We start from the raw sequence: 24,027 nt of genomic DNA, 5'->3' as shown, positions 1-24,027 counted from the left end.
AGTCTCAGGTGGTAAAAAAAAAAAAAGAAAGAAAAAATACAGTGAACTTTAATATTTTAGATTAGGGCTCTGAAATGTACAAAACAGAAAGAAGGAGGAAAAGAGCAAAACTGAAAGATGGACCTAGGTAAGGGTGTCAGGTCACAGCCTAGCATCACTATTCAACTTTTATAATAAGTGGAATGATAGAAAGATACAAAGAGGCCTAAGTCATACAATGTAATATTTTTAAAGACTTACATTGTATAACTCGATAATAAGAAACTTAAAGTCCCCAAATGTTATAGTCCTACTGTTTTCTAATACTAGGAAGCAGGGCCAAGGTTTTGGTTGTTTCATCTACAATCATGTAAAGAAAAACCATGGCTATGTTGAGACACACTGATAGTGAAACGAGTAAAGAGGACTTAAGTAAGCTGTGACTCTTCCAAGTATAGAGAAGTCTTTCAAAACTTAATGTCATTGTGTATGCTATTTCCATTGTTTGAGCTGATTTTTTTCCCTCTGTCATATATGCCTCTGCCTATCCTACTCCTATTCAAGACTCAACTTAGAATTATTCTTAAAACAAAAACAACAAACAACAACAACAAAAATAATTTAATGTGGCTGACTCCAGAATGATTTAGTTAGCTATTCTGTGTTCTCTTAATATTCTGTGAATGTCACTTTGACAGCTTTATGAGTTTTCATTTCTATTTCCCTAAATATGCTGTAAAATCTTTAAGGGATGTGTTAGTTTTCTATGGCTGTTGTAGCAAATCACCAAAAAATATGTGGCTTAAAACATATTTATTGTCTTACAGTTCTGTAAGCACAAGTTTTATTGGCCTTAAATCCAGGTGTGGACAAGGCTATGTTCTTTTCCTGAGGTCTAAGGGAGAATCCGTTTTCTTGTCTTTTCTGGCTTCTAGAAGCTGCCCACTTTCCTTGGCTCATGACCTTTCCTCTACGTTTAAAGTTAGTAACAGCAGAGGAGTCCTTCTCACAGCATATAACTCTCACTTCTTGCAGTCACGTTTCCTTCTGACTCTGAATTAATATGATTTAGGTTTCCATTTTCGAGGACCCTAGATAATCTGGATACTCCAGAATAATCTCTATCTTAAAGTCAGTTGTGAGCTAATAACTTTATTTGAAATCCTAATTGTCCTTTGACATGAGATGTAGTATGAGCATAGGTTCTATGAAGTAGGATGTGGGAATTTTGGGGGAGCTATTATTATGTTTATTTCAAGGTGCATAATAAATTATCCGATGTGTCATGAGTGAAAAATATGGTATTAAAACTATCAAAGTTCATGACATAGCTTGTTCTATTCAGCACCATGGACAGCACAGAGTATATTACATTTTTGAATGTCTGAAGCCGATGAGGACCTTGTATACAGGCAACACCCAGGTTTATATGACTAATTAGTACAGGAGTCTCTTATTAAATAATTACTTTAAATTCTCTTTATGTAACAGATGAGGAAACTGTCCCAGATAGGGGAAGTATGTTTCTCAAGGTCATCCAACTTTTGGTAGAATACCTGAGTTTATGCCCTCTCAAATTTTAACCCTGTCATTCCAAGGATATCCTTTTGACAAAATCTTATTTAACTGATCTCACTTATTGATCATCTTTTCTCAAAATTGCTTGAAGGTTGCATCACAGTCCTACACTTGTCAGGAATTACTGTGTCACTGATACCCATGTCAAGTTTCTCTCTTTCAGTGCTCCCAAATTTGCAAACTCCTCAAGGACCAAAGCAATGCTTTATTTACCAAAGTGCTTAAAACGCTGCAGTCACTCTATATTCTTTATGGAGATAGAGAGACTACTCCATTCCTCCATTCTGTCACATTTTGTAATTTGCACAGTACAAAATAGCTGCTTAAACTCTGTTGGTTCAGAGTCTCTCATAAAAAAAAGAAAAATCTTGGGGGGGGGCTTCTTATGAACTTATGTTTTAGACATGTATTTGTGAGACTGGGCTGGGGTGGGAGGAACTCTTTGCATTATACCTTTACCTTTTGATTATAATCTAATGAATGAATTAAGAAAAGGACATGGTCTACCAAATAATTTACAGATTTATAATCAAGATTATTCTTTCAAAATTCAAATTTGGAATAAGGGGGAAGAAATCACCCTCAGCAATCTCACCAAAGTGATGAGGTATTTAGAGTATATTTGGTTACACTCAGCTGAATCATTTAATAGTATTTAAAATCCTAAAGTTCTTAGGCAAAATTTTATCTAGATAGGAACAATGAACAAAAAGGAAAAATGAGACAGATAAATATGTTAGGATAGGACCTAGCTGCTATTCCTCATATTTGCACCTACCTACTGCCCCTTTATCTCAGATGTCCCTTGAGAAAATCAAAAATTCTCAAATATTACTCTTAATCTTCCAAATTTAATAGCTGTATTTGATATTTTCACATAGAATTAATGGGTGAGGAAAATAATACATGATCATTTTCCTTAAATTTTTTTCAGAAGTTTGCATATATATGTTTATAAATAAATTCAATTTTGTTGTATGGTATAATATAGTCCCAACAAAATGTAAAATTATCTTCAATTTCCATAATTTGTAATGTGATGCATAGAAATTCAGACAAACATGATCTCAGAAGAAGAATGTATGAGGAGGATACCTATTCTTTGGCCTTAGATTCTCAGACCCTTACTTGGTCAGAAGGTTAAGAGTTAAAAGGTAATTCTTGAAGCAGAGTTTAAATTTATTCATTTTATAGTATTGAAAGGGAAAAAAGGCCTGGAAACTAGATTTCTTAGAGAAAAAGTCTGCATTCTAGAACACTAGATTGACATTCCTTTATTTCTGTTCCATTTTGGCTTTAAAGTATTATTTTAACAAGTTAACTAAACATAAAATATTAATGCCTTTTCTTTCCTGCAGAAAAAATATATTTTTAATTATTCAATATATAATTGAAATCTGTCCTACAAAGAAATGCAATTCATTTACTTGTATACAACATTAAGTATCCAGAGTAATCATAATTAAACATAATTTTTCTTTCAAGAAAAAAAATAAGATCAGAATAAATGTAAAAATGTACAATTTTCTATCTTACTGATCTTTTAGAAACTCAGGGCAAAACACTGAGGATTATTTACTATTATTGTTGCAAAAATCCCACATCTTTCTGAATTGACTACTTGCTATTTCAAACTCAGTCTGTCCACAACTAAATTCATGATCTCCCCTAAAATCGTGGTCCTTTAGGATAATGGTCTGTCTCAGGTAATGGTCTTACTCTGTAACTACTTATCCCCACCTTTGCCTCCCTTTTCTCTACTCCCTGATGGTTTCCAACTAAATCATACATACATGTGTGTAATTTCCTTTAAAAAAAAAAATCTCCACTAGCCTGTATATCCAGTTTTATTCCCCAGCCACCTCCCACACACTCATAATTTAAAGCACCATCATTTCTTGCTTGGACTATGCCACAGGCATTTATCTTGCCTATACAGCTACTCTTCTCCATCAGTCCTCAGACAAACCCATTCTCACTGTAGCTAGTAATCTGTTTTAGAATAAATGGGATCAGGTTGTCACACCTTTTCCTCTACTCTTGCTCCTGCTTTTAAAACTCCAATGATTTCACTTTTAAATGAGACTAAAATTATTACAATTGGCCAACAAACTTTGGCCCATACACACTTTCTGTGTTTTTTATTAGCACTTGATTTACACTGGCCTTCATTCAGACTCTTGATTACACCATGTGATCTGATCATTTCATATCACACAGATTTCATCTATTTCTTCAAGGATTAAACTCCTTGCCCCAACATTTTTCATAATGCCTAGCATAGAATCATGACCCTCTCTGAAAGTGTACTGAGTAAACCAATAATTAAATGAACAGTGACTAAAGCAGTAAGTATGTCAGGTATATTGTATTTGCACTGCCAGAGAGCCATTATAGGATTCTATAAGAATTTGTTTATTAGCAGAGATGTAGTGATTTATAGAAAAATCAGTTTTTCTAACTGAAGCAATTATGATTATGTTATAAACCAAAATAATCATAATGGGTCAGTTTAAAGGTGGCAGCTCATTTTATATTGTTCTTATTTCCTTACATTTTAAAGCAAAATCCATTGAAAATAAAAATACAAAAGTGTATATTTGACAATAAATCCCCAAAGTGCATTTTATATAAAAGTATCAGTCTTTAGTAAAGTGACTTTGACCCAAGTTTATTTCTTATAAACATCTGTTGTAAACTTCCAATGTGAAGGAGGATTGGTGATAAAGTTTGATAAACCTATTCTGACATTTTTTTTTCATTTATTTTAGAAGCATCTCTTCAAATAACTTTTTATATTAAATCTGTTCAAAGTGATTTCAAACCTTGAATCTGAAAGGATGTTCACCAACTAGTTAAGAAATACATTTCAGAAGTGCCAGTGAGGGTATTTTCTTTTCTTTTCTTTTTTCTAGTTGTATATAATGAAATTCTACAATAGAATCCAATCGATTAGTATAATTTGCTAATATATTCAAACACATGTGTTGTGAAACTTATGAGCATTATGAGAAGAGAGTCTATTTTGAGAGTCTCTGAGGTTAGAATATCGTTGTCTTTGTACATACTTTAGAAATTTACTTGCTCCTATACACCTTTAATTAAAGTGTGTCACATTTATGATTTTTAAAATACATACTTGTGTTCTCTGTTACAGCAATATGTCTTTATAATTTGGTATAGATCCAAAAATTTTCCATTTGAAATTTGGGTGTAATAATCACATAAGCATAGAATTCTGAATAAGATTCAGTTGTTTTAAAAGCTTATTGAATATGTGTTTCATATTTTAAATCACTGATTTTTCTTTAAAAAGTCATCTGTTATTTGAGTACTCTGGCAAAACACATCAGCAATCTTAAATTGCAGCATTTCATATCACAATATGTTTGTTCAAGGTCAGCAAGGAGTCCTAGTAATTGACACTTCGCTGTCTTGAGGGATGTGGTTGAACCTCTTCTGTTTTTCAAAGTGCTTTCTCTTAAGTTTCAGGTTATTCTTATTAGCAATTCCATCATTGACCAGTTGTTACTTCAATTAATTTTCTCCAGTAATGAGGTAGGGCTAGTAGAAAATCCAGAATTACAGAGCTCCTTTGCAAGGATATTGCACAGTCTAACTTTTAAGATTAGCATGGACGTTGCACTTTTCAGTAAATAGAAACTGATTGTCTTACTGTTCCTAATATGTAAATTAGCCTATGTGTTTTTTTGTTCATAATCTGGAATGAAGCAGTTAGTATTATGCAACAAGCTAAAAAACATCATGATTGTCTTCAACTGTCACACTTTTGGGGACTTATTCTCAAAAAACACATTTAAAGTGGCAGGGGAAGGGGACTGCTGTTATTGGATTGAATGGATGCAGAGAGCACTCAGAGATAAACACACACTGCATACACTGACTTGGGTCCAGTGTCAGTAGTTCACTGGACAATATTCCTTCTAGTTTTTTTTTTTTTTTTCTGAAGATATATCTCACTTTGTATACTTAAGTGGACACCCATGGAATTGATATTTAATAAATGCTATTTGACAAAGGTCCTAGTTTGAATTTAAATTTCAGAAATGTAGAGAATAAATTGAAATTATTTTCAAAGTTCACTATCATTGAGAAGGAAATTGGGTGGCGTTGACTTTAAAATGCTCCTCAACTGATAACAGAAGGAAATACTAGAGGTTTTAATGTATGTGTGTGGGCCTTCTGGGAATTTTTATATTATGAGAATGAGAACATACTCTGGGAATGTTTTTCTTTTTTCTAAAATTTTATCCTAATTCCTTTTTGTAAGTAGGGAGGCTAAAAGTTCAGTAAAGATTACTTTTTTAAAGCAGACCCAGCAGTTAGAAATATGAAGTGACTGGAGTCTTAAAATGCTTATTTTGCATTCTAGAGTTTAAATTAGCTAAAGTAAGGCAGAAAGATAAAAGTTGAACAAGCACTGAGAGACAGAGAGACAGAAAAAGTCAATTAAAAAAAAAACAGGGGAGAGAGAAAAATTAGCATGGAAGACAGGGTTGGGTGAAACATTAAAAGAATGAGAAGAATAAAGTGTTAAGAGAAGCATCCACATATGAGTGGATCAAAGAGAGAAATAAGAGGGAACTAAAGGAGTTCTTTTTAAAAGATGAAACTAACATAAATTGAGAAGAAGTTGGAGAAAGAGAAAATAAGGAAAAAAAATGGAAAAGGTATAGATACCAAAGTTTCTTTTCTCTGCCAGACACTTTAATAAATACAGCTGAAAAATTCACATGATAGTTGGACAGAAAAATCATACAAAGAATTATAGTATGCAGAAAGACATATACAGAAGGTATAGTGATTGTTCTAAGTCATCAATTTAATATACACTGTGTGATTGTGTGGGGGGATCTGTGTGTTTCTGTAAATGTTTTCATATGAAGGAAATCTGAAGCAATATTGATGGATGATGATAGTAACATTGTCTGTCTTTACCTTGAAAATAGTAATAATTATTGTAACATACCAAAAACATGTTTTTATCATTCCCTATATGCTAGACAGCATGCATACCATTGGTTAATCCTAACAAATCAAATCAGAGTTGCTATTATCCTTGTTTAACAGATAGAGATAAGTCTTAGAGAGATTATATAACTTATCAAAAATCATATATTGATTTGGCCAGGGTTGGAACAAGCTCTGATTCCAAGCTCATGCTTTAACTACTATGCCACAGATAATCTTTCGTATCCACACACTACCAATGCTTTATCATCTATTAATCCTCTTACGTTCCCTTTTTCCACTGACTGCACATATGAATTTGTATATAACAGGTTTGAATCTACTGTAGCTCCTCATTCATTTTCCAAGCAACTCAAAACTATCTCATTCTATTAATCTTTCTTTCAGTAACTACAAGTGATACAGACTTTAAACACCCTTCTAGGCAGGCAGCATAAATGCTATCTTTTTAACTCCAGCCCCTTACAATCTACATCCAGTATATCAGTTTATACTTGTAATCCCTTTTGCTGATGTTTCATATGAACTAGGCAGTAACATTCATGAGCTCAAGAAATCCACTTTATTTATATTTGCAACCCCCAACTTTAGCACAAAACTGACATATGATAAATGCTAGTAAGTAGATACTGACTAAATGGGACTACAACAGAAGTTTAACACAGCTTTCATCATTCTCCTAAGGTTCCATGGATGAGGGTCCATATTATTGTACTTTTGTAAGTCCTGGAGTACTCTGTACTAAGCTATAAAGCATAGTGGTTAAGAGTATGGCAGCTTGAGCCAGGCTGGCTGAGCGAGGATCACGGCTCAGATGTAGAAGCTGTGTGACCTTAAGCAAGATAGCTTGATATCTTTAAAGTCTAATTTTCCTCATCTGGAAAATAGTAATAATAGCATTTATCTCATGAAGGTTTAGTAAAAATTAGATTAAATAAGGTAACATATACTTTGCTGAACATCCCTTTCTTTTTGTTCTACTAGAAATCTGGTTCTTCTCAGAAGATTTTTCTGTAGCTCTGTTTTTCTGTAGCTCTCTCAGGGCCTTTCAGGGGTGGTAGTTATTTTATTATGTGTTTACATCACTAGGACCTGAGGTAGGGTATGTGTTCTTCAACCTTGCTCCTATTCCCCTATTACCACTGCTAACCCTATTGAAAAGAAAAAGAAAAAGAAAAACTAAGAAAGGAAAAAAAAACTTTTTATCTTCAAACTCAATGCATTCCTTCTTCCTCTGTTCTGTCTTAAAACCACTCCAAACTTTCACACTCAATATTGTGTCAAACTGTTCCAGTTAATGTCATGAAGGAGCACCACACAGCTAATCCGATATTCAGTTCTCACACTTCATCTTACTTGATCAGACTTGATGATCACTTTCTCTTTTAGATGCCTTATTCCTTTGATTTTTAGTAAACTACTCTCTTGTAGTCTTCCATTCATTAACTGTCCTCATCTTCCTGGACTGTACAATCAATGTTTTTATGGCTCAGTTCTAAGATAAATTTATTACTTTGATGAGGTTGGTCATCCAGTCTTTCCTAATGGTTAGACCAAATATGCTGATATCAAACCTTAAAAGCTATCTTTTTTTGTCTTCTCTATATCCAACATACCAGCAAACTCCATTGGTTATACCTTCAAAATACATCCATAGTCAACCATTTTTGTCATTCTGTCATTGAAGACCTGATCTAAGCTATCTTTATTTTCTGCCTGAAATAGTGTTAATAAATTTCTCATTGGTCACCTGGGCCTTAACTGACGATTCTGAACATAAGAATCAAAGCAATGTTGTTAAAACCAATGTGAAATAATTTCACTCCTTTTCTTGGAACACTCCAGTGGTTTTCCTTCTCACTCAGAGAAAAAGACAATGTCATTACAATTGCCTACAAGGCCTTACCCAGTCTGCTTCCCCTACACCCCATCTCATCTCTTTCCCTGCTCCCTCATTCTGCTCAACATTTCACCCAGCACAGCATGCTTGCAGTTGTGTTATTCACACACATCAGGCACATCCTCATCTCAGCCCCTTTCACTCATCGTTCACTCTGTCTTCAGTGCTCTTTTTCTAAAATCTACATGTCTTTCCCACCATCCTCTTCAAAGCTTTGCTAAAGGGATACTTCTCAGTAAGATCCTCCCACATTATCCTATTTAAAGTTGTATTCACCTAAATATCCGTTGTTCCTGCTTTTTATCTTGATATAGTTCCTTTCACCTGCTAGCACACTACATAATTTTCTCAGTGATTTGGATTATTTTCTGTCTCCCTCAAACATAAAGCAAACCCCACAAAGATGATAATTTTTTGTCTATTTTATTATTTGCTATACTTGCAACATCTAGAATAAGGCTTGACATCTGGTAGTCACTTAAAAATATTTGTATAAAGCTAAGCTTGTATAGCTGAAATGTAATGATACATTTATCATGTATATTATATATAAATATACAATGTGAGTAAAAGAAGGTGTATTATGAAGCTGTTTGGCACATTGAAATGCCTCAATAAATGTTAGCTATAATTATTAGAAAATTTATGTGTAATAGATGTTACATATGCTTGCTATACCTGAATGAATAAAAATAACCAGCATAATAATATTCATATTACTTTAAGGTAATATCCCCTAGGTGGATACCATCAGAATTGCATTCTGTGTATCCAACAGACCAGCTCTGGATATAACCACATAAAATATTGATGGCTGAATAAGTATGGTCCTTTTCACACATTATCTAAGTCTAAACCTGAGCTGCTCTCATCAGTATTCCAACTGTTCAATAATGACACCTAATAAACCCAGAGTGGCTGAACAGTCAGCACTGAGCAGCCCTGAGGCGCAGGATAGGATCCTACAAGAGCAGGGAAGATTGGTATTGTGAACTGAGCCGCTGACGTCAGAAACAATTGCTGCAGTGTGATCCACCAACATTACAAACAAAATGCCCAAAGCAGCAGCTACGAATCAGAAAAAGACGGACAGAAAACACACCTGAAGGAGGATAGATTCAGTATGTTTTCTACAAAGACTTTTCGAAAATGATGCACTACTAGATCTAGTGGTAATCACCTCACATAGTTGTTGTTGTTGTTGTTGTTGTTGTTAAATTGTGGTGTAAACACTCGAGATCTACTCTCTTAGCAAATTTCAAGTATACGATACACAATACAGTATTATTAGCTATAGTCACCATGTTGTTCATTAGATCCCTAGAACTTACTCATCTTATAACGAGATGTTTGTAATACTTGATCGCCTTCTCCTCATTTAACTTTGAATGAATCTATCATTAGCAACAACATCAAAGAATACTGAATAAGTTAGTATCAAGGGACAAGTAGAATTTGGATAAAATCTGCAAGGTTAAGATTTTCATACCATAACGGCATAGCATGTAGTTATCTTATGTGGACCTGAGATAATGGGTTGGTTTCGGCTTTGCCACTTAACAGTGGTATCAATACCACACTCAAAAAGCACCTTAACCCTTCTGTGCCCCTGTCGTTTCCTGATTATATAAGAGGCATAATAATAGTGAAATGGCAAGTGATTATTATGATAATCACAAGGACTTCATGGAGTTCTTCTGAAGACAAAATAATCTCTATGGAGGGTTTTGTTAATAAATGCTAAATACATGTTAGTGCTCATTAGGAAGAGAGGCTGCTTACACATAAAGTACATCAATATGATTCAAGATTTCAATAAACTTGCTGACTTTGTAGAAATGATGTGTGTGAAATTATAGAAACAGTTCTTAATAGTATATGAGAAGGTATTAAACACAATTAATTAGAAAAACTGAGAACTACAAGTAGTCAAGAAATAGCTTTTAAGAATGGGATAGAGAGAGAAAGAGAGAGACAGACAAATGTTAGGGGATGGGGTGGAGGCAGGTAGAGAGAGAGAGAGAGAGAGATGCTATTAGCTGGAATTCCAAGAAGATGAGCTTAAAAATGAGGCTTGGATACTCACCTCAACCAAGTACATGTTGTTTTGTTACCTTTGGATAGTTTAATATCTAAGCTTCCCTGTATGAGGTCATAAAATAGCATACACAATCCTCAGTTCTATGCAGAGATATCTATATACATATTACACCAGAATACAAATTCAGTATTCTTCAGTTTTTTTTTTCTGAAATTTCCATAGGATCTTTAAGTTCTTTAATTTGAAAACTCAAAATTCACCCTGCAAACATTTTCTATTCCACCTCAAATTCATTAGCAGGTGTTCCATTTGTATTTTTCACAAAACACATATACTTTACATAATTTTGTTATTATATAGCTCACTTTGTATTGACTATATACCTCATTATTATACCTGGATGAAGGCATTGCCTCATTTTTGCTTCCCTAATATGTTTCCCAGAGTTGATACTCAATAAAATGCAAACTAAATAAATGTTCCATAGAGAATTGAACATGTGGACCAGAGAAAAAGTGACAGCATGCACATGGATATGCGGTCAGATGAAAGCGCTGTGAGAGAGAAGTTAGAGAAAACAGAACATGACAAAGGAGAGGACCTTGTTTAATTGTCAGAAAATACCCAGACTGGTTCATTATAGAATCTGACTCCCTATGGAAATATAAACAAGAGACAGAGGGCAATTTCAAAGTCACAGAATAGAAAAAGGTAGAATATTCAACAGGAAGATGATGTCTGATATACAGACACAGAAAAAGTTAGTTCAAAGAACCACTGAGAAAAAGAAAGTTGCAAGAAAAGTAGATCAATAATGTTATTTGCTGAGATGCTAGAAAATTACAGGATTTGTCCAAGAAAGTAGTCACTGGAGGCCTTAGAGAGTGCAGTTTCAGTAGAGATGTGAGAAAACCTAAATTGCAGAGCTTAAGGAACTAGTGAAGAAGTGCTAGAAACAAGTACAGAGATTTGACAGGAAAAGGTCCAACTAGGAAAAGCCACTCTATCGTGAGGTGTGTAAGTCACTGATGACTCAGAGCCAGGCAAGATCTTAATTACATTTTTGCTCAATTCCAATTTCCATTAAGAACTTCTTAAATGAATTCTGCCTTTTCACACGATTAGGATGTGAGCATTTTACTTTTCAATAGGTTCACATTTTTTAGGTTGTCAGAACCAGAGAGGGAAGCGTCCACCTTACCAGTTATCATTACTTATATTGCATTACTTGGACCCTGAATTAGACCTTTTACTTCTTTCTCTGTCTCAACAGGACAAATGAGAGTATTTGAAACATCAGTACTTAGCCACTCTAAGGTACCTTGGAAATAACCTTTTGGGGGCTTGTGTGTGTGCATGAGGGTGTGTACTAGCTGACAGAGATTCTTCTACGTATAATAATTGGTCTTCTGTTTATCAGAGATTTATTTATGTATTTATCAGACTCTTTAGCTCTCTGGCCTTCCAGGATGCACAGATGGGCTTTAAGAAAGCCTATTACTAGAGTACACAAAAGCTACAGGGGTAATTCTTATAGGAACAAGGTCAGAGCCTAGAGAAGTCACAAAGTTTATGTTTCTGAACTTGCCTGCTGAGAAATTGTTGCTGAAACAAGAAAAGACATATGCTTTTTCAAGCCTGTACTCTAAACCAAAATCCATTTGGGGGTACAGGATCCACAAGATTATTCACCTTCAGAAAAGAGGAAACAAGAAATGCAAGTGTGGATATTATCTAAAAAAGAGACACAGCCAAGCTTTCATCTGGAGAGGAAATTTAGAATATTTAGGAAAGTTTTACTGGAGCGAGCATTGAAGGTGCTCTTTCCTGTCATACTATTCTAAATGTCCCATAATAATATAACCTAGACAGTGTATATAAATCTAATAGCTTATAAAGCTTCCAGAAAAAATAAGTCAAACACAGGATTTTAAGTCAGCTTGTAGGAAAAATATCAAAGTGGCTCTTAAAACATGAATTTAACCTCTTGGAATAAAAAAAGTACAGTCTGTAAGATGGAACTAAGTGGTTAGACAAGGAAAGATGCCTGTATTATACTAAGATTTAAATTTACATAACAATATACACTATATATGGTTTTTTGTCTAAAATGTGTATTTATCTACTGTGTGTGTGTGCATGTACACTGTTCTATTTGTCTTGATATATGCTGCTTAAGAAACCATATTTAAATGAGTGATTGAGAAGTTTCAGAGACAGTCAAGTTCATTGGAAATTACTTATAGTCTCCAATAATCATCTTTAATTATAACTGAAAATGACTGAAAAGGAACTATTGCACTGTACTATGTTCAGAGAAAGAGAATGTTAACAAGAGGAAGAGAAGTCTTGAAATAGCAAACTCAAAAGTAAGAAATTTTAAAACACTGATCCTGGGAGACAGAGTTTCCCACAGAGTGCTGTCTGCGAAGCAGGGGTATACCTGTAACGGTGCCCTATGTGACAGGCTGTAAGAGTGCAGAAACATGAACTCCCAAGACCATTCGACTCTTCTTGCAGAGCTGTTAAATTCATACAACCATTTCTTCTTAAGGTACCTAACAGAGGGAAACACCTTGCCTGAAAACAAGTATTTCAGTTCACTGGGTAGTTATGTTTTCCTTATAATGCTTTGTACTTTGTATAGCATTCTCTTCTAAGTTTAATCAGTGTAAACCAGTGGCACTCTACGACCTCTGGATGCACTTAAAGAAAGTGATGTTTACAGGCTTTAGTATCAGACCTTAGAAGATTTTAGTTGCAAACCTTACAAAATGGCTATATCCTTAATTGATATGTTTATCTTATTACTGACCTTTCATGAGTTAGTGAATTACTTAACAAGCTTGAAAATACATCTGAAAATGTTCCTCAAATTTCACTTAAAGTTTCATGTGATGAGTAAAGAAAGTGTGATACACATACACACGATGGAATACTACTCAACCATAAAAAGAATGAAATTTTGCCATTTGCAGCAATATGGATGCATTTGGAGGGCAGTATGCTAAGTGAAAGAAGTCAGAGACAACTACTGTATGATATCATTTATTATGGAGTCTAAAAATACAACAAACTACTGAATATAACAAAAAAACTGACTCATAGAACAAACTAGTGGTTACCAGTGGAGAGAGGGAAGTGGGGAGGGGCAGTATAGGGGTAGGAGATTAACATACAAACTATTAGGTATAAAATAGGCTACAAAATGGGGAATATATCCAATATTTTATAACTACTATAAATGGAGTAAACCTTTAAAAATTGTAAACTACTATATTGTATACCTGTAACTTACATAATATTGTACAGCAACTGTACTTCAATTAAAAAAAAAAGTTTCACATGAATCAGTAAACTCTCCAAGGAAAGAAGATGGTTTTTAATACTTTTAAGAATACACTATAATTTAACAAAGATAAGTCTTCAAGGTGTTTAGTAAATTTTGAGAGATATAAAGAAAGATTATTTAGTGCGCTGGAGCACAAAGGACTCATTTATCAAGACATGTAAATTTATAAAAATAAACATAATTATTTATTTATAAATAATGAGAAGCAATAATAATGATAAAGATAAAAAATTTTTAGTGATCATTGGCCATATGTCAGATACTGCACTAAACTGCGTAATATTGAGTTTCAGAGAGTTTTTACTTATAAGGAAACAGACTTAAGAAGTATCGTGCATTTTTGAGGTTATAAGCAGGATCCCTTCAGATAATTGTTCCGGTTGAATTCTATGTAAGTGGTCCATTCACATCACACATCTGTGCTAATTTATGTAATAGCTAAAGGGCAAGTCAAAAGCTTTTTGGCTTCCAGGCTAAATGCTTGAGAAGTCAAGGAGAATCCTTTCCTTAATAAACTATGTTGTCTTTCATGGTCCTCACACACTTAGGAAATCTCTCTCCTCTTCAACACACACATAAGCACACAATCTTTTTAAAACTCCTCTAACATTTTAGTTCCAAGTTAGTCACGATGTTACGATATATAGGTTTTTTTTTTTAACAAATGCTTTTGCTATCTGATTATGGCAGTAACATCTATTCAATAGGGACAATTTGAAAATGCAGAGGAAATAATAAAAAATGAAAAATACCCCTCACCCATATATGTTTTTCCTTTCCCTCCCTTGTATCAATCATTCATGAACTCAAAATCAAGGTAAAATGAACAAAAACACAAACCCTGTAGAAAACTTGGTTTACTTACCCCTCTGTGAATAATGTGTCAGACAAAGGACTATGCTTTTCCTATCTTTTGTCCCACATGACACACAGTTTAGCAGCCGGCCCTGCCTCCTCTGCTTCCCACCACACCTCCCACACTCAATTTGGGATCAGGGCACACGTTCCCATTTTGATAAAATTGTCAGCATTGGCAGTGCATTAAACATTAGGCTAAAATGCCAATCCTAATGCTCTCTTTGCAGAAGGAGTAGATACTATACACTGCAAATCAACTATGTTTGCTAATTCTCTGACTTTCAAAATTTAATAGGATTCTATCAAGCTCACTCATGCTATTAATACTTCCTTAAATATGTAGTCATCAAACAAATGAAATCTCATGATGGAATAGGCCATCTGCATATGTTATTACTGAATCTAAAGACTTACTCCAGCAATTTGAATGGGAAATACCAAAGACTCAAAACTTAGCTAAAGTTCTCAAGTAAGAAAAGTTTGTTATAAAATACTTAAAACAATAATTATGCAATATAATTTTCTTAGAAGCAGTTTCACATATTTGGGTAATACTAGGATATTTTATTTCAGGAAAAAATATTTATTGATTATACAGTATTTTTTTTTCCTTCCAGTCCTTATGTCTAAGTAAGGAAATGCATAGAAAAACAGAGGAGACTATTCTTAATTGAAAGTCCAGGAGAATTCTATTCTTTAACATAACAGAAACCTAAACTGTTATATTAATAGCATTAGGGTAGTTTGAATTTTTTTCCCTTCACTTTTTTTTCTGTCTGATGCTCCTAACTATGTATGGAAATCAACTATCAATTATCAAATGGGCTAATCCAAGACGTGGATTATCTATGATAAAAGTGTTTTTATTTTTCCTTTCATTCATGTATTTCTATCATGATGATGATCATCATCATTGTCTTCCTTCAGTATAACCACATACCTACGTCCCCCAACATTTGGATAAAAATTGGTTCAATAAATTGATACCACACATTCCAGTTAAGTGTTACTGTTATAGTCATGCTTTGCTTATTCCTGATTTCATTCCTGCATTGCATGTGCTCAAATTTTATATGGATTTTAAAAAATAGTAACTATGAAAATTATTTTCATGAACAATAAAATAAAAGTCATGTCAAAGAGGGAGACTACAGGGAGGCCAGAGAAAAGTAAAGACCTGGGTGAGACCTAAGGGAACCTCTGGGGCCGCGCTGGAGGATGAAAGTACTGAAGGAAGGCTGAAAAGCATATGAAGTTAAGAAATCTCTATAAAACACTATACAAAATTAATATTTCTTTGCCACAGTAGTCCCTGTCCCTTCAGTCTTCCTAAGCATTGATAACTTACCTCCCAGAGGAGAGAACTGAGAAGGCTGTCTAACTGTGGCTGGGAGGAGGTGTTCCACACCTGCAGGGAGGGAGCACCTTACTGTAAACTACAACTGGGTAGGTGTGAGGTTGCACTCTGCTTCAGAGAGCAGACTACTCTATGGCCAACAGTGACCTGATAATCTTATTTTGGAGGCTGTCTATGCAAGCATTTGGAAAGACCAAGAGCTATAATGAGCTTCTTAAGGAAACTAATTCATATCCTTACAGGTTAAACCAGAAGTGATTTCCTCTGATAACCTAAATTACAGTGCTGAAAAAGGACAAAGTTTGTGAAAGTCTAATGTGATCAATGATAGTGAATCCCTCTCTCTCAGTGTGAACACTAAAAATGAATAAAAATAGGATGCTTTATGACATAAATGTCAACACATTGATTTGTCATCTATACTTGGGGAACAATTTAAAGTGCATTATTTTAATTTAAAGTTATGCTCTTTTAAGTTCCACTGATTCTTATTTTTGCTTCAAAGTAGCAGTTGCATTACTTACTTATTAGTACACTTTTAAATTTTTTAGACTGGAGATTCACAATCCCCATAAATGGAAATGACATGAGCATTAAATTCAGAGGCACTTGAAGTAAACACTGCTAATTAGCAGAACTTCTCAGAGGATTAGGCTGTTGACTTTATGAAAATAGTTGCTATTGTGAATTATTCTGCAAATCCCTAAAGAGGCATGATTTTTTTTAAATTTGGAGGGCTAAGAATGTCTTAATATGTACAGAATTTGAACACTGCTTGGGATAAAGTCTAATTAATTCCTCTATCCTCAGATCATTCACTTTAGCCAAGCAAAGCACACACGCAAAAATTCACAATCTTTGATGCCACTCAGGGCAACTAAGTGACAGGGCAAGAAGGGTAAGGAGGTGGTTGCCTATGTGTTCAGAATGCTAGATGAATGCCAAGTAAAAACAATACAAAGTAACAAATAAACAAATTAATAATAATAAAAGAACAAAACTCAGTTTTCCTAAATAGCCAAATTCTAGGGTGAGAAAATCTGTCAAGTTTTCCTTCTGTGAAAGTATTGTATCTATACTCACTCTCATTATACAGCATTCAAAGACAGATCCCTCCAATATAGAAATATCTTAGACAGACATATTTGGGCCACTGCAGATATAACACGTTAAATGGTCCCTCAGGAGCTTGATGACTAAGACATCTTTCTAAAGTGACTGATTTACTATTAAGAAGTAACTCAAAAAGTCTAATAAGAAGTCTTTTACATTTTTTTCATTCTTTCCAAATAAAATAGTGGGGGATGAAATAATGCAACCCTCAATTAAAGTGCGAATGCTAAAGTCACCTATGGCATCTACTTTTGACCCCTTCAGAGATCTTTTCTCATAGGAAATTTTGGTATCTTTTATATGCTTAAGCTTTATCCAGAGCCATTGTTAGTGTTTGTTCAAGGGTTAGGAAATAGATTTTAATGTTTATTTGTAAGCATTTGTGTAGTCAGAATAAGTAAGTGTTCAAATTGAGGCTTTGCACTGGATTTTCTACCATACTGCAATCCTTATTAAGAAACAAAGTGCATCAAAAATTACTTTTGTAAGATTATTTTAACTTAGGTAAGTTATTTCACCAAGTCACCAACCTTTGAAAATGAGCTACAAATTAGCATTATTCATTTCTATAACAGAAATCCTAGTTAACTCTAAAGATCAGACCAAAAGCATCCTTACCATCATCATACTGGCCCAAGCCTATTGTGAAGACAGAGCCAAGGATAATCCCTGAAGCCAACCATTTCCAGAGATAAAACTGTTGTAACATCTTCTGTCAAATTCCACTCAAGGCTGATCTGAAATAATAAGGAGGAAAAAGAAACATTTGACAAGTTCATTAATCTGTTATAGGTAAACACAACTGTCATAGCACAGAAAAGCCTTAATGACTTCATAGCTAATTACCTGTGCCACACTATCCATTAACAAAGTACCATACTTATTTCATGCACTGGAACACATCTACAGGAATTTGCAGACAAGTAATCTCTAAAGAAAGACGTGTTTTCTGTCATTCACTTTGTAAGCAAGTAAATTGAGAATATTTGAATTCTGCTTTTATATATATTTTGTGTCATCCATCTTTCTTTTTGTGTGTTTTTATAAAGTTTATTTTCACAATAGCATATGTAGATATATATAATTGATTTAAAAATTATATTAAAAATGCAAGCTCAAAAATTTTTTAATTATGGAATTCACAGTCCTTAAATCTCATGTCAGTGAACTGGATCACAGACATTTTAAAATGGAATAGGTTCTTCTTGTGTTTCTTTATCTTAAAAAAAGTCTGCTTTTTATCTGACCCTTAATACATTCCACCCCCCACCCCGCCCCAACCTCATAAATAATTCGGTCTCTGCTTTTTTAACTTACAGGCACAGATAGCTCAAAGAGCCTATTATTCAATATCAAGGGAATATAAAAATACATGTTTATTGCAGGAAAGGAAGAAAATAAAATTGACTAATGCCAGCGGTTGTAAGAGGGATTGATGAGAGTATGGCTTTCCTCTAAATTCAAGTTCTTCAACTTCTCAGTTATGAATTTGGGCGAATTAAAGAGCATCTCTGTCTCACCTTCTTCATTATTAACATGGAGATAGAACAGCACCTACCTCACAAATTTATCTTGAGGTAAATGGCTGTAAATACATGCTTAGAAGAGTGCCTCAGAGAGAGTACTCCATAAAGCTGAATGTGAGATTTTTGGCTCCACATCTCTAAAGTCTTTAAAGTGCTCAAACATACATTTCCTCAATCTGTCTTTCCCATAGCCTATAAGGTAGGTATGATTATCTTCCATTCTGTCGAGGAAAGGTCATGCTCACTAGTTCAAGGTTACAAACTTATGAGTGGCTGAAGAGGTGATGTGGTTTGTAAGTCTGAAACTTCTGCTCATTCCATTACAGGAAAGGATGAGAAAATTTCCAAGGGAATACATGGTTCAGGGTTTAAGATCTATGGAGGCCCAGAATAGCTCTTGCATTTCTCCCCTGTACCCTAAGGAGAAATATTGCATCCCTACTTCGCAAACCTGGAGTATAGTTTCATTAAGAGTTATGCAAATAACAGCTTCAATTCTTCGTTCTTTTTTTTAAAGAAATGTGACACATTAAGAAACAGAAAATAGCATTTAAAATTTAAAACTAAAGAGAAAATACTTAAAAGATATTAGAAAAAAACAAACAAAGCAATATCCATTTTCATTACTAGTTTTACAATGTCTAGAATTGCAGGAAAAGTTCTTATAGGTGCCTTTAAACAATACCTCTAACATGGCACTGTACCTTTATTATACATTCCATATCAAACTCTGGCTTGTTCTAAGAGTACAAATTGTCCCTCCAGATCTCCCCAGCTAATAATGCTATGCTTTAGCCACCGAGAACATGCCCAGTCCTAAAAAGGAATGTAGCTGATCTACAAATAAGTTCATTGTACTTGCTTTTGGGGAGACAATTCATTGACATATGCAACACTCTGATATTTGTGAATTATTAATAAGTTTATTAAATGACTTTTCAATAGTGATTTGGAAACACAATTGACCCTTGAACAACTTGGGGGTGAATGGCACTGACCATCCCCCTTCCCCAAACTGAAAAATTTGAGTGTTATCATCTCCACCTCAGAAACAAAAGAATTGGCAAATGACTCACCCAAAAGCAGGAAGCTGAAACAGTTTGGAGGGAATCAAGACTTCAGTTATTTAGATCCTACATATTTGGATTCCCTAACCAAACACAAACTTTCCCCCACACTTAATTTAAAAATTTATAAAATGAAATTACAGGTACTGTACTTATTGAAAAAAGCCACATAAAAGTGAACCTGTGTCATTCAAATCCATACTGTTCAAGGGTCAACTGTAGTATATTGTCAAAAATATGGGGAAGAAAGCAGTTTTCCCAATTATGTTATAATATTACATATAAGTGGTTTGAGTTTCATGCAATTTACTATATACTTTCCATAGACTTAAGAATACTTTGCTACTATTAATCAAGACACAATATACTGATTTTGAATTGAACATTATTTGCATAATAAAGCTACCATGTTCATTTCTCTGCCATTCAGTGTTCTAAAGAAAGCATTTATTCAACAGGCATTTACAGAGGGTTTATGGGGTACCACTCACTCTTCTAGGCAGTTGGAAAGTATCAATGAAAAAAGCCTACTTGTATCTCTGCTTTCATAAATCTTACCTTCAGAACATGAAGCAAGAGTATATGAAGCAGCCAAATGCTTTCTGATAACATAACTGGAGAAGAATTTTACAAGGAAAGTGTAACTGTTCCAACAACCCCAGCTGAAGGCACCCTTGATGGTACCTACCGCCTTGAGTACAGAAGGCTGCTCAACTCTTGGAGGGAGAATACATGAGGCCTTCCTGGTCTTTCACTATTAAGTATAAATCGAAAGGCTGTCAATACTCAAAGGTCTGCTTTTGACATGTTGTTCCCAACTCCCCGTGTCTGGGGTGGTTGTAGTGACACATGGCAAAAGCAGCCAAGGCAGACATTACAGCAGTTTCCCTCGGGTACGTTTTTCACAGTGTCAACTACCTTTTTTAGGCTCTGTCCCTGCCTGCTATGTGAAAAAACACTAATTTCTTTGAAATATCAAAGGGTGCAGCCCACTGCCAATATCGCGATGTGAAATCCTGTACCCATGCTGTGTCAGGAAGCAAGCTGGAATCTCTCAGTGAACTGGGAGCTGCACATACGCATCTGCCGTGCCACGGTCTGTTCAGTCAAACTCAGATACTTTCCTGTCTCTGACAACATCTAGATAGTGCTGTAAACCTAAAACATGTCACTGCTCTGTACTCCTTGCAAGAAATACATTCTATTCGCTTGCCAGGATAAAGCAAACTCACAGAGCAGCCGTAACCATCCAGCTGATAACACAGGGCTTTCCAGAGTCACCGCATCTCGCCACAACAAATGTGAACTCCTTAACTGACTGGTTGGAAGCCTTTCTTCTACCTCACCACAGTGCGACGCGTCCAGGATGTTTTCATCACCACAGAGGATAGCTATCACTCATAAGCATGACCTGACGAATCATCTTTTCTTTTCTCTTTGTAATAGGCACGTCAAGAAAATAAAATTTCACAGAGACTTTCAGATAAATTCCCTCTCTCCAGATCACTTTATATTGTCCTGTTATAATTTACATCTAAATTTATATTAAACATATACCTGTAAATATGTTTATAGATAATTTTATATCACATATTAATGTATTTATAACACATCTTTATGAAAATATAAATATATGTAAAGTATAAAATTTAGTTTTATATATAATATATTTATATTAAATTTTTACACATAAAACCTATGTAACTATATATTTTATTTAAATTTCTACTACACATAGAGATAAATATTGATGCTATCGCCTATTTATATGTTTTTTAGTCATGAGCTGAATTCTGTTTCAAGGACAGAAATGGTCAGACTGAGGCTAATTCTAGGTGAGGGCAGCAAAATAACCTGTGTTTTCATGGAGCATTGTGAAATCTATGGCACGTCTCCAGACTGGCCCAGACAAACCAGGCCAACCTAATCTTCACTAGAGCTTACAGTTTGTTGATACGCCATGATGCCTGAGTGTACCTTCACTGCTGTTCACTTTAAATTGTATATTTACTTGTGTACACTCTTTGTGTGTGTGCATTCATAATATATATAAACAATCTCTCTTTCTAGGTCTCAATATGTATACATACACTCTCAATATGGTAGAATCAAAGCTGGTGAAAATAATTTCAAAAGTGAGGAAGGGAAGAAATCTATATAATAATTTATTTGGCCAACATTGCAACTGTTTATAGAGAATGTGTTGCATTTCAGTTTTTAACATTTCAAATATGTACTCAACAGTTGTGATTATTAAATACAACTGTTTTAACTCAAAATATGTTTCCTGAAACAAAGTGATACACACAAGGGAAGTCCAAGTTTAGATATCCTTCTTCTAAAAACTTTGATGGAACTTTGGAAAATTCAGTTGGTACCTTAACATGTCTGTAAGGGTTTATCCCTTTTAAATGGTAGTTTTAACCATAAAATTCGAGATAAAGGGAGGAGGGACACCAGTTTTCTTTTGAGTAATACTCTTCATCAAGGAAACAAATTACTGACAAATATAGTTAGCCTATTTACTTTACATTTAAAGATTGTATCCTATTAGAAAAAGCCAATATTCAATTTAATCAATGACAGGTACAAAACATATGTCATAATAGTCTGTCTAGCCACACTAGTTGGCTTAATAGAATGAGACTAAGTCCGATTTTAAAAAGGGAGTAGATTTCAATACCTATGTCCATTACTGCTATCTGGACATACTGGATATTCGTTTTAGTGTTTATACATGAATTTACTGTATATTTATTGTGTGTCAGACACTCTGCTTCTACTAAAGAAATAAATCAATTTAGTTTCCTCACAATGACTGCTACTGAGCAAACACCATATTTCATATTTTCTGTTTAATGTATCATTTTAAAGTACTTTAGTAATGATTCCAGATTAGGAGCGTATTAAATTTTAATTTCCAATTTTAAAAGATTTGCATTTAATATGTATTTTCTGAGCTATCATTTAAATGCTAGTCTTAGATATAATTTTCTAAGAAATTGTGGGAAATATATTTAACAGGAAAAAGCTTAGTTTGCCAGGAGTGAGCTCTATGAAATGTTAGAAGCCCAAGTTCTATTTATCTGTGGGATTTTTTAATCATGTTTTTTAAATTCTTATTTTTTTTATTGAGGTGTAGATTTATAATGTTAGTTTCATATGTACAGCAAAGCAATTGAGTTCTACATATACATATATATATTTTTCAGATTCCTTTCCATTATAGCTGATTATAAGAAATTGAATATTAGTACCTGCAGGTGGGATGTTTAACTTAAAAATATAGCCAAATAAGTTTAAAACTGAGTTTTAAAGCTCAAGCAAGCATATGCGTGAATTTAAAAGGAAACTTGAAGGAGAGTTCTGTGTAATGTCATTCTCTGGCATAGAAAACAGATTATGACTAATATTCTTATTTGATGAAGGTTAAACATCCCAAGAAATGCAAATAAAGAATAGATTATTTTTCTCTTAGAGTAAATCCATTAGCAAAAATAAAAGCATTAAGCCTGTCAAGAAAGATCGCAGCTGACAGTTGTAAAAATGCCAGTGACGTTCTTAATGTATTACAATAAAAGTCCTGACTTGGGATGAGAGAGACTCAGGATGCATTCCTAGCTGTTACTTCTTTGTCATATAAATGGTAAACTACTAAAAACTTGTGAGTCTCAGCTTAAAATTAGGATAATAAAATCCATTTCATCCAGCTTAAAATTAGGATAATAAAATCCATTTTATCCTGCTATAGTTGACAGATGAAAACTTGAACAATAAAAAATAATAGGAGTACAAAAGAACACTCATTTTTAAAATTTACTGCATAAGTGTTTATTGAGTGCTGATTCTGGGTTGTGCATTTTATAGATACAGAGACTACATCAGTGTGAGAAGAAAAGTAAGGAATGAATAATGAGGGAAGGAGGGAGGGAGGGAGAAAGAAAGAAAAGTCTATGTGGAATTTTCATCTTAACAGGTTGTGTGAAGCACACCCTAAGGTGCCCCAAAATGAATCACCCACTTGTATAATCTTTCCCCAATACAGTGCAGGTGAAGTCTGTGACTTACTTCTAACTAATAGAATATGGTAAAGATAATACAATGTCATCCCCTTAATTCAGTTAAGTTATATGACTCACTCTTAGCACAGTGGGGAGAGAGGTATTTTCCATCTGAGCCTTAAGAAGCAAATATTTATGTTGCAAACTGCCTACACTGAGGAACACATGCCAGGGATCTATGGGTAACGTCTTGTACCTGAGGG

General features: G+C 34.2%; 1 protein-coding gene across 6 annotated transcripts in view; it reads right to left on the bottom strand.

Annotated features, from left to right (window-relative positions):
- Nucleotides 1-24,027, bottom strand: part of LOC116282436 (protocadherin-15-like) — a 504,558-nt gene that overhangs the window by 101,105 nt on the left and 379,426 nt on the right. For all 6 annotated transcript variants that reach the window (XR_012077458.1, XR_012077457.1, XM_072971517.1 and 3 more), the window contains one exon: nt 17,789-17,907. Coding sequence is in view for 4 of the 6 variants with exons in the window: in XM_072971517.1 (XP_072827618.1) it covers nt 17,789-17,879 (91 nt within the window). In the remaining 2 variants the exon portion in view is untranslated. The remainder of the gene's footprint in view (nt 1-17,788; nt 17,908-24,027) is intronic.

This window comes from Vicugna pacos, chromosome 11 (genome assembly GCF_048564905.1).
Source record: "Vicugna pacos chromosome 11, VicPac4, whole genome shotgun sequence".
NCBI classification, from domain to species: Eukaryota; Metazoa; Chordata; class Mammalia; order Artiodactyla; family Camelidae; genus Vicugna; species Vicugna pacos.
This window is presented reverse-complemented; position numbering and strand designations above follow the sequence as displayed.